This window comes from Mus caroli, chromosome X (assembly GCF_900094665.2).
Source record: "Mus caroli chromosome X, CAROLI_EIJ_v1.1, whole genome shotgun sequence".
Classification (NCBI taxonomy): Eukaryota; Metazoa; Chordata; class Mammalia; order Rodentia; family Muridae; genus Mus; species Mus caroli.
In genome coordinates, this window is record NC_034589.1 from 124,046,516 (window position 1) to 124,058,418 (window position 11,903).

Sequence of the window (11,903 nt, forward strand, 5' to 3'; positions counted from 1 at the left end):
CTGCCTTCCGAGTGCTGAGATTAAAGGCATGCACCAGCATGGCTCTGTCAAGGAAAAATCAAATTATAGTATTATTGCTTTGGGACCCTCAAAGTGAAATCTGTGGGGCACTGTTAAACCGGACTTTCAAAACAACTAAGAACTTGGAGAAAAACTCTCTGAACATTTACATATGCACTCAGGAACATGCTGACCTTGGAAATTGTCATGAGCTCCAAATTCTGGAACAAATTCCTCCAGCATTTGTAACAATTTGTGATACCACTCTTTGGTGCCACAATCTAGCAAATCCCTCCTCTTTGAAAGACAGTTTTGACTTTTGCCGAACATAAAAGAATCACAGTTCTTGACCAACAGGATGGAGGCTACAAATCTTCCAGCCTTGTACATTTAAGCGATAAAAGAACCTATCTTTTTAAAGCTTGAAATATATTTTCAAACTTTCTTCGGTGTTGTGCATCCTGGGATTACAGTTCTAAGAAGCATCCAGTAAATGCAATTCTTTGCTCTTGAGTCGGATGATTTTACCTGTCGGCAAGGAATTCTATTGAAGAAGAGCGTCTAGTTTGTACGGCCTGTTGCAATACGGAATCATAGACTAGGTAGGTGATAAACAGAAATATTGCTAACTGGTGGTTTTCATGTTTGATCTTGTAGTTCTTCGCTTTATTTGTTTGATAATTATTTTTCAAAGTGTCCAGTTAAATTGTGCTGTTTGCTGTTTCTCCAATTTTTTTTTTAACTTTTTAACTGTGTCTATTTGGGTGTTTTGATTCATTATTTCTTTTATCATTCTAGATCCTTAATTTCCATCCTTTGTTTATTTGGCCACGTTTTCCAAAGTGCCTAGCAATTATTTTCTGGTCCTTATTCTTACTCTTCCCTAGAAGTTTTGTGTTTCAAAGACCAGTTTGACTCATCATGTTCCTTATTTCATGCATCTATCTATCTATCTATCTATCTATCTATCTATCTATCTATCTATCTATCTATCTATCTAAGGAATGGAATGTCTTTATTTATTTTGAATCCTAACAAAGTGCATTAAACATTTGCCACTGCCTGTCGGAGCAGGCTATTTTTTTTTCAATCTGTTTTCTAAACACATATATTGACATTTTCTTTGTTTACATTTCAAATTTTATCCCATTTCCTAGTTTCCCCTCCGAATATACCCTATTCCCTCCGCATCCCCCTCCTCCCCAACCCATCCACTCCCATTTTTCGTCCTCACATTCCCATATACTGGGGCATAGAACTTCACAGAACCAAGGCCCTCTCCTCCCATTGCTTTGCTACATATGCATCTAGATCCACGAGCTCTGGGGGTACTGGATAGTTCATATTAATGTTCCTTCTATGGGGCTTCAGTCCTCTTCAGCTCCCTGGGTATTTCTCTGGCTCTTTCACTGGGGACCTTGTGCTCCGTCCAATGGATAACTGTGAACATCCACTTCTGTATTTGCCAGGCACTGACAGAGCCTCTCGGGAGACAGATATATCAGGCTCCTGTCAGCAGGCCCTTGTTGGCATCTGCCTACTGTCTGTTTTTGGTGGTTGTTTATGGGATGGATCCCCAAGTGGAGCAGTCTCTGGATGGTCGTTCCTTCAGGCTCTGCTCCGAACTTTGTCTCTGTAAAATGGATATTTTGTTCCCCCTTCTAAAGAGGACTCTGAGCTTCTGGGTTAATATCCACATATCAGTGAGTGCATATCATGGTTTTTTTTGTTTTTTGTTTTTTTGTTGTTTTTGTGTGTGATTGGGTTACATCACTCAAGATCATATCCTCCAGATCCATCCATTTGCCTAAGAATTTCATGAATTCATTGTTTTTAATTGCTGAGTAGTACTCCATTGTGTAAATGTACAACATTTTCTGTATCCATTCCTCTGTTGAGGGGCATCTGGGTTCTTTCCAGCTTCTGGCTATTATAAATAGGGCTGCTATGAACATAGTGGAGCATGTGTCCGTATTACATGGTGGAACATCTTCTGGGTATATGACTAAGAGTGGTATTGCAGGATCCTCTGGTAGTACTATGTCCAATTTTCTGAGAAACCGCCAGACTGATTTCCAGAGTGGTTGTACAAGCTTGCAATCCCACCAACAATGGAGGAGTGTTCCTCTTTCTCCACATCCTCGACAGCATCTGCTGTCACCTGAGTTTTTGATCTTAGCCATTCTGACTGTTGTGAGGTGGAATCTCAGGGTTGTTTTGATTTGCATTTCCCTGATGATTAAGGATGTTGAACATTGTTTAGGTGCTTCTTAGCAATTCAGTAAACCTCAGTTGAGAATTCTTTGTTTAGCTCTGCACCCCATTTTTTTAATAGCGTTATTTAGTTATCTGGAGTTCACCTTCTTGAGTTCTTTATATATATTGGATATTAGCACTCTATCGAATTTAGGTTAGGGTAAAGATCTTTTCCCAACCTGTTGGTGGCCTTTTTGCCTTATTGATAGTGTCCTTTGCCTTACAGAAGCTTTGCAGTTTTATGAGGTCCAATTTGTCGATTTTTGTTTTTATGGCACAAGCCACTGGTGTTCTGTTCAGGAATCTTTCCCCTGTGCCCATATGTTCGAGGCTCTTCCCTACTTTCTCCTCTATAAGTTTCAGTGTCTCTGGTGTTATGTACACTTCTTTGATCCACTTAGTTTTGAGTTTTGTGCAAGGAGAAGAGAAGAGATCAATTTGCTTTCTTTACATGCTACCTGCCAGTTGAGCCAGCAAAATTTGTTGAAAATGCTGTCTTCTTTCCACTGCATGGTTTTAGCTACTTAGTCAAAGATCAAGTGAAAATAGGTGTGTGGGATCAGGTCTGGGTCTTCAATTCTATTCCATTGATCTACCTGTCTGTCATTGTACCAATACCATGCAGTTTTTATCAAAATTGCTCTGTACTACAGCTTGAGGTCCAGGATTGTGATTCAATCAGAGGTAATTTTATTGTTGTGAATGGTTTTTGCTATCCTAGGATTTTTGTTATTCCAGATGAATTTGCCAATTGCCCTTTCTAACTCTGAAGAACTGAGTTGGAGTTTTGATGGGGATAGCATTGATTCTGCAGACTGCTTTCAGCAGGATAGCCATTTTTACTATATTAATCCTGCCAATCCATGAGCATGAGAGATCTCTCCACCTGCTAAGATCTTCATTGATTTTTTCTTCAGAGACTTGAAATTCTTGTCATACAGACATTTTACTTCCTTAGAGTCACACAAAGGTGTTTTATATTACTTGTGACTATTTAGAAGGTGTTATTGCCCTAATTTCTTTCTCAACCTGTTTATCCTTTGTGCAGAGAAAGGCCACTGAGTTGTTTGAGTTAATTTTATATCCAGCAACTGTACTGAAGCTGTTTATCAGGTTTAGGAGTTCTCTGGTGGAATTTTTAGGGTCACTTATACATACTATCATATCATCTGCAAATAATGATATTTTGACTTCTTCCTTTCCAATTTGTATTCCTTTGATCTCCTTTTGTTTTCTAATTGCTCTGGCTAGACTTCAAGTACTATATTGAATAGGTAGGGAGAAAGTGGGCAGCTTTGTCTAGTCCCTGATTTTAGTGGGATTGCTTCCAGTTTCTCACCATTTACTTTGGCTACTGTTGCTGTATATTGCTTTTATTATGTTTAGGTATGGGCCTTGAATTCCTCATCTTTCCAGGACTTTTATGTGAATGGGTGTTGGACTTTGTGGATTGCTTTCTCAGCATCTAATGAGATGATCATGTGGTTTTTGTCTTTGAATTTGTTTATATAGTGGATTACATTGATGGATTTTTGTATATTGAACCATTCTTGCATCCCTGGGATAGAGCCTACGTGATCATGTTGGATGATTGTTGTGATGTGTTCTTGTTTTTGGTTAGTGAGAATTTTATTGAGTGTTTTTCCATCAATATTCATAAGGGAAACCAGTCTGAAGTTCTCTTTCTTTATTGTGTCTTTGTATGGTTTAGGTATCAGAGTAATTGTAGCATCATAGAATGAATTGTATAGAGTACCTTATGCTTCTATTTTGTGGAATAGTTTGAGGAGTATTGGAATTAGGTCTTCTTTGAAGGTCTGATAGAACTCTGCACTAAACCTATATGGTCCTGAGCTTTTTGGCTTTTATTTTTTTTTTGGTGGGAGACTATTAATAACTGTTTCTATTTCTTTAGGGGATATGGGACTGTTTAGATCATTAATCTGATCCTGATTTAGCTTTGGTACCTGGTATTTGTCTAGAAAATTGTCCATTTCATCCAGGTTTTTCAGTTTTCTTGAGTATAGACATTTGTAGTGGAATACGAAGAATTTTTGGATTTCCTCATATTCTGTTGTTATATCTCCATTTTCATTCCTGAGTTTGTTAATTAGGATACTGTCCTTGTGGCCTCTAGTTAGTCTGGCTAGGGGTTTATCTATCTTGTTGATTTTCTCAAAGAACTAGCTCCTGGTTTGGTCGATTCTTTGTATAGTTCTTTTTGTTTCTAGTCGTTTGATTTCAGCCATGAGTTTGATTATTTCCTGCCATATACTCCTCTTTGGTGAATTTTCTTCCTTTTGTTCTAGAACTTTTAGGTGTGCTGTCAAGCTGTTAGTGTATGCTCGCTCTAGCTTCTTTTTGGAGGCACTTAGAGCTATGAATGTTCCTTTTAGGACTACTTTCTTTGTGTCCCATAAGTTTGGGTATGTTGTGACTTCATTTTCATTAAACTCTAAAAAGTCTTTAATCTCATTCTTTATTTCTTCCTTGACCAAGTTATCAATGAGTAGAGTGTTGTTCAGCATCCAGGTGAATGTTGGCTTTCTATGATTTATGTTGTTATTGAAGATCAGCCTTAGTTCGTGGTGATCTGAATAGATGCATGGGATAATTTTAATATTTTTGTATCTGTTGAGGCCTGTTTTGTCACCAACTATATAGTCAGTTTTTGAGAAGGAACCATGAGGTGCTAAGAAAATGGTATATCCTTTTGTTTTAAATTGAAATGTTCTATAGATATCTGTTAAACCCATTTGTTTCATAATTTCTGTTAGTTTCCCTATGTCTCTGTTTAATTCCAGTTTCCAGGATCTGTCTTTTGATGAGTGTGTGGTGTTCATATCTCCCACTATTATTTTGTGAGATGTAATGTGTGCTTTGAGTTTTAGCAAAGTTTCTTTTATAAATGTGGATACCCTTGCATTTGGAGTATAGATGTTCAGAATTGAGAGCTCATCTTGGTAGATTTTTCCTTTAACCAGTATGAAATATCCTTCCTTATCTTTTATGATAACTGCTACTTGAAAGTTGCTTTTATTTGATTTTAGAATGGATACTCCAACTTGTTCCTTTGGACCATTTGCTTGGAAAATTGTTTTCCAGTCTTTTACTCTAAGAGGTGTGTTTCTTGTATGCAGCAAAAAGTTGCTTCCTGTTTATGTAACCAGTCTCTTATAAGGTCTATGTCCTTTTATTGGGGAATCGAGTCCATTAAGAAAAAAGGAAAAGTCATTATTAAGGAAAAGTCATTTTTGCTTCTTGTTATTTTTGTTGTTAGAGTTAGAATTCTGTTCATGTGGCTATCTTCTTTAGGTTTGTTGAAAGATTGCTTTCTTGTTTTTTTTCTGGAGCTTAGTTTTCCTCATTGTGCTGAAGTTTTCCCTTTACTATCCTTTGAAGGGCTGGATTTTTGGAAAGATATTGTGTAAATTTGGTTTTGTCATGGAATACTCTGGTTTCTCCATCTATAGTAGTTGAGAGTTTTGCTGGGTATAGTAGCCTGTGATGGCATTTGTGTTCTCTTAGGGTCTGTATGACATCTGTCCAGGATCTTCTGGCTTTCATCGTCTGTGAGGAGAAGTCAGGTATAATTCTGTTCAGTCTACCTTTATATGTTACTTGACCTTTTTCCCTTACAGCTTTTAATATCCTTTTCTGGTTTTCTGCATTAAGTGTTTTGATTATTATGTGACAGGAGGAATTTCTTTTTTGGTCCAAACTATTTGGAGTTCATGGGCATCTCTTTCCTTATGTTGGGGAGTTTTCTTCTATAATTTTGTTGAAGATATTTACTGGTCCTTTAAATTGGAAATCTTCCTTCTCGTCTATACCTATTATCCTTAGGTTTGGTCTTCTCATTGAGTCCTGGATTTCCTGAATGTTTTGTTTTAGGATCTCTTTGCATTTCACATATTCTTTGATAGTTGTGTCAATGTTTTCTATGGTATCTTCTGCACCAGAAATTCTCTCTTCTATCTTTTGTATTCTGTTTGTTATGCTTGCGTCCTTGGCTCCTGACTTCTTTTCTAGGTTTTCTATTTTCAGAGTGGTATGGTATCCCTTTGTGATTTCTTTACTGTTTCCACTTCTATTTTTAGATCCTGTATGGTTTTGTTCAATTCTTTCACCTGGTCGCATGTGTTCTTCTGTATTTCCTTAAGGGAGTTATTTATTTCCTTCTTAAAGTCCCCCATCGTGATCAGGAGAAGTGACTTTAGATCCATATCTTGCTTTTCTGCTGTGATGATGTATCCAGGACTTGCTAAGGTGGGAGAGTTTGGTTCTGATGATTCCAAGTAGCCTTTGTTTCTGTTGCTTTTGTTTTTATGCTTGCCTCCTGACATCTGATTATCTCAAGTGCTTGCTGCCCTCAATATATCTGATTGGATCCTGTTCTTCCTGTAATCCCATTTTATTCAGGACTCTTCAGAGTACAGCTTTCTCTGTGATCCTGTGATTCCGGGATCCTGTGAACCTGAGATTCTGGTGTGTCAGAGTTTTGGGCAGTCAGGCTTCCTCTGAGACCCTGAGATCCTGGTATGACCAAGCTCCTATTATCCTGTAATCGTGTAATCCTAAAATCCTGGGTGTGTTACAGCGCCTGAAAGTGGTGTCTCCTCTGGGGACTTGTGGGGTTGTATGCTGTGTTTCAAACCGATGTATACCATCACTGACCAGAAGGGAACACAAGCTGCTGGTCAGACAGGGCTCCTGTGTTGCTGCTTCTGCTGTCACAGGCCTCTCACAAATGTTTTGGAACAGATGTTGTGTTCCACTCACCAGTGATCCTAGAATCCTGGTCATGCTAGGGAGCCTTTTAAGTGGAGAGTCCTCTGGGGACCGTGGGACCATCTGCATGTATTTATTTCTTAACAAATTTACATTGTGATACTACCTTAAAGACACAGTATTCATAATTTGTATTTATTTTGGATGTAATCTTTCTAACTGTTGTATTAGATCAACTTGAATTCCTACATCATCACTTTTTATGTATAAATTTTGAAATTTTGATCTGTCTTCACCTGCCAGAAAGTATGGTTATGATGATGTTCTGGGGTTTCATTTTGTCTCTTTTAATTACAGTTACTTTTAATGGTCTAGTACTTTTGTTTGCTTCCCTAAAAGTGAACATATAACTTTTGTGTATATTTATATTTCTACTTCTTGTTGTTTTATATTCTTTATAGAGTAAATATTAGCAGGTAGGTAGCTATATAATATTGTCTTCTAACCTACTTCTGATTTCAAATGTTATTTTAACATATGTTAACTATAATTTAAATACTCATCAATATCTATCCTGTGACAATAGCAGAGATCTCTAGAAGCCATGGTCTGAGTCATATATTTACTGTATAGTTTTCTGCATTGTTATCACTGGTTCAAAACTGAACATTTTTGTCATCCTGTTACAGGCTTGTGAAGATGGACCACAAGGACCCAGCCACCCTGTTAGATCTTGCTATACATAGTCTACTCAAGAATGAGCCTATAATAATCCAATCACTTGAGGAGATCCCAAGAGAACTTTTCATTCCACTGTTCACTGCTGCCTTCTTTGGTGGGCATAAGAAGACACTGACAGCAATAGTGAAGGCTTGGCCTTTTTTCTGTCTCCACATTGGAAAATTAAGATCACATGAAACACACTGTGCACTCTTGAAAGCCATGATTGATGGTCTTCAGGTTCTTCCTGTCCTAAACTCTGCTTCTAGGTAAGATTGTCTATAATGGTAATGTGGTAAAACAGCCACAGGTTAGTCTTCTTGCTGTGACAGCAGAGAAATAAGATATACCAGAGAGAGTTAATGGTGAATGCTGACAGTGAATGGGAGGTGGTGGTGGTGTTTGATCTAACTGTTAAGATTTGGTTTTAGTTTTGATTTTTTTCTTTTATTGAAAATAGATTTTTATATACTGTATCCTTATATGGTTTCCCCTCCCTCTAGTCCTTCTAGTCTCTCTCCATTTCCTTTCTCACATTTCTGTCTCTTCTTAGAAAACAAACAGAGTTCTACTGGAAAATAAAATATATGTAACAAATCAGAATAGGACAAAACAAGCAAAGAGAAGGAAAAAAGCCCAAGAGAAGTCACACAAAAAAATTAAAAAGCAGAGACCCACTCTGTTGCCCACAAAGCTAGAAGCCATAATGCATATGCACAGAACCTGTAGGATAAAAAGAGATAAGACATTGAATATATAAATAAAATTTAAAAATAGAAATAAAAAAGAAAGACCTGACACAAAATTATGAGACAACGAACCCCCAAAGGTGCCACTGAGTTGTTTTTCTATCAGCCAACTACTGCTGAGCATGCAGCCTACCATTAAGAGGAGTTTTCCCACTGTGACTCCATTGGAAGAAACTCAATTTCAATTTGTAAATGGTTATCAACTGGAGTTAATGCTGGAATTAGGGATAGGGGCATGTGTGTTCAGTTCTCCTTTCAGCTCTAGGGCCCCATCTGGTGCAGATCTGCAGGCCCTGTTTACACTTCCTAAGTCTCTGGGTTCAAATGTGCAATGATACTGTTGCTGTAGAGAGTCTTATTTCCTTGGCATCCTCCAGCCCCTTTGGCTCTTACACTCCTTCTGCTTTCTCATGTGAAGTTATTCAAAAGAATCCAGTGTCTTAGAGAGGTTGTAATTTGTAGAAGATCTGAGTGAGGATACTAATGATTGATTTGCATGATGAATATGTAACATAGAAGAAAAAAGAACTGAAGCAGATTAGCATTAGTGTAGAATACAGATCAGAAAATGCTGTATGTTGTATTTTCATAGGAAATGCTACTATTTGCTGTATGGAATGAAGAACAAGAGGCTTTTCCCCTATATGTCATCATTAATGCTATTTGTTATATTAAAATATGCTATCTCTCATACGTGTTATCTCCTCTTTCCCCAACAGAGGCTCCAAACTGAAGGTCCTAGATTTGAGACAGGATGCTGACTGCAGGACCACATGTTTTCAAATCAGGACAAAATCTTTCTGTTTTCACTCTTGTTCTTACTCTCAAACCTCTTCCCACAGAAGAAGAGAGCATAGCACTGTAAATTTAGGATCTGAGATTCAGTTGTCCAGATATCCTACTGAATTACTAGTGGGCCTTTCCCTTAACAGCAACTTGAGAACAAGGACATTTTTGTCTTTCCTTCTAAGTAAAGTTGAACAGAGCTCAGGGTCCTTACATCTCTGCTGTCGTGATTTGCAAATTTATAAACTGTCTGACTATAACAATACCTTGAAACTCCTGAATCTGTTATGTACTGATCACCTGGCAATTGATAAGGCTTCCCTGAATGATATCAACACCCTTTTGTCTCAGATGGTCCACTTAGATAGTCTTAGTTTGTCTAAAATCACCCTCACATCTCTGACTGGAAAAATATTCAAAAGTTTTCTCACCCAACTTGAGCGAATGGACAACCTTCAAGAGCTAAACTTGTCTTTCTTCTGCCTAACAAATCGTCTACACAGATTGCTCAGGTAAGAGTTTGAGGGGAGGTGCCAGGTTTCCTGGACACTATGTTGTTCAGAAAAGAAAGAAATTATTCTATAGCATTCAAAAGCCATGTTGGAATCTGTTGTGATAAGCATGTCAGCAGTATCACTACTGGAAATTTGAAACTGTCCAGCTGAGCACTTTATTTAGAATAAACGAAAAGGTAGGTTTATAAAAATAAGTTGATACAACATTCATTTATGCAGACAACCACACACACACAATACAGGGCCCAAATTAGATTAATGAAAAAGACATAGCCTTTCTACAGCTATCCAGAGATGAACTGGAAGCATACTGGTGGAAGAAGTTAGAGATTTCATTCTGTCATGCTTACAGATATGCTCATCAAATGATCTCCATAGTTCATAATGTCAGATCATTTTTGTTCATGTGTTATGCTCAAGAATTAGGTCCAGAATCATGTGATTTGGGGACATGAGTTTGGCTGTTATTCCTGATCCCATTCCACCAAATAGTGGAATTTGTTCCCCATGGACTATAAGTACCAAGTAGGTTAATATTTTTCATTTACTATTTCAAAGAACTGAGCATAACACTATCTTGTACATATTCTGAAGATTACCAATCTGTGTCTAAGAGTGGGAAAGTACATTTCTTAAAGCCATAAACCTATCGAGTTAAACCCACATTGTTAGTGGCTTCAGCAATATATGTGCAAAGCAGTTTGTTCTAGATTCATAGATTCATCAATTCCTTACTCTTCAGCAGGGCTTCTTTGTTTTCTCCCTACAGAGTCCTGCCACGTAATTTGAATTACTTGGATCTGCCTTTCTGTGAGCTTTCTTACAGAGACTTCCGATTTCTGTCCCAGTGTCCTCAGGTTGCCCACCTTAAGCGGCTGAATCTCAGTAACAATCCAATATCGTGGGAAGATTGTGAGCCTTTACAAACACTCATGGAGAATGTCTCTGGTACCCTACAGTATCTAGAGATAAATCATTGTCTTATAACAGATTCTACAATATTTTCTCTTATCCAGGCCCTCAGCCACTGTTCCCACCTCCGTGTGCTTAGTTTTGCTTCTAACCCCATTACAATGTCCATGCTCATAAGAATCCTGCAAAACTTACTACCACTAATGGAGCTGAAATATGTAATTTACCCTATCCCTGTGCATTGCTATGAACGGTGGTATTTTCAGGGTATTTTAGACCGACAAAAGCTTGCTGTTGTGCAGGCACAACTGAAGGCGATGCTACAGGCAGCACAGCGAAGTGACATGAACTGGATCACATTTTCAGAGTGAATTTCACAGCTCAACCAATTGTCAACATTGATATGTGCCATTTAAGAACTCAGTGTTCTTTCATGAATTCTGTAGATTTCATATATAAGATTATTTTTTTGTAGGAGCTGTAGTCAGGAAATACAGATATGTAACTGACCTTTATAAAGAACCTTAACTAAAAATGGAAAAGTTGAGAGTTCCTTTGAGTCATTTGTCCATTGTCATTAATGGTCTTACTGACCAATATGATATGGATCAGCAAGTCATGATAACTTATAGCCCTTTCCTCACTGAGATTTATTTGTAGGAGTTTGACACCAACAGGGTAAATATAAATTTCCCTGAATGAATTTGGGAAGACCAGGTGATTAATGAAGCCAATATTTTTATCCATTAAGTTTTATTAAACTTTCACATTTAAGGCTGTCTTTAGTTTCTTGTTGAAAACCTTCTATATTTAACAGTGTATAAAAGAATTTATAGCCACTACCCATTGATGTCTTCAATTATAAGTGGCTACCTCCTCTTCTTTCCTCAGACTGCAGTGCCTCAGTTCTTTATTTCATACTCATTGACCAAGGATCACTTTGAGATATTATTGTAGGCAGCAAGAATGAAAAGACAAGTTCCTGCATCAAATCACTCATAGAATGAACATTTCTGTGGTTTATTGGTGGTTAAAGCAACTAGAAAGGTGTTTTACACACTTAGACCCCAAGCTTCATCTTCCCTGCTCTTAATACATATTCTCTTCAATGCAAAACGGACTTTATAGTGTTGGATCTCGTCAGCAGGATTTAGGGATTCAACATTACCATCTTGGAGGCATGCTCTCACATCTGTTTGATGTCTACCATCTGGAGTCATGCAAAATGCCTGGT

The 11,903-nt window shown here is 37.7% G+C and overlaps 1 protein-coding gene across 1 annotated transcript; it reads left to right on the forward strand.

Annotated features, from left to right (window-relative positions):
• Positions 1-552: 552 nt before the first annotated feature.
• On the forward strand, positions 553-11,040 carry LOC110287280 (melanoma antigen preferentially expressed in tumors-like). The gene is made up of 4 exons (XM_021153936.1): positions 553-602; positions 7,677-7,976; positions 9,176-9,754; positions 10,527-11,040. The coding sequence occupies exons 2-4, from the start codon at positions 7,687-7,689 to the stop codon at positions 11,038-11,040; spliced, it is 1,383 nt and encodes a 460-aa protein (XP_021009595.1). The 5' UTR covers positions 553-602; positions 7,677-7,686.
• The last annotated feature ends 863 nt before the right edge of the window (positions 11,041-11,903 follow it).

Coding starts and splice junctions, on each gene's coding strand:
- LOC110287280 (XM_021153936.1), top strand. CDS start 7,687: ATGGACCACAAGGACCCAGCCACCCTGTTAGATCTTGCTATACATAGT. Junction 7,977..9,175: donor GTCCTAAACTCTGCTTCTAG/GTAAGATTGTCT, acceptor TTTCCCCAACAG/AGGCTCCAAACTGAAGGTCC. Junction 9,755..10,526: donor CGTCTACACAGATTGCTCAG/GTAAGAGTTTGA, acceptor TTCTCCCTACAG/AGTCCTGCCACGTAATTTGA.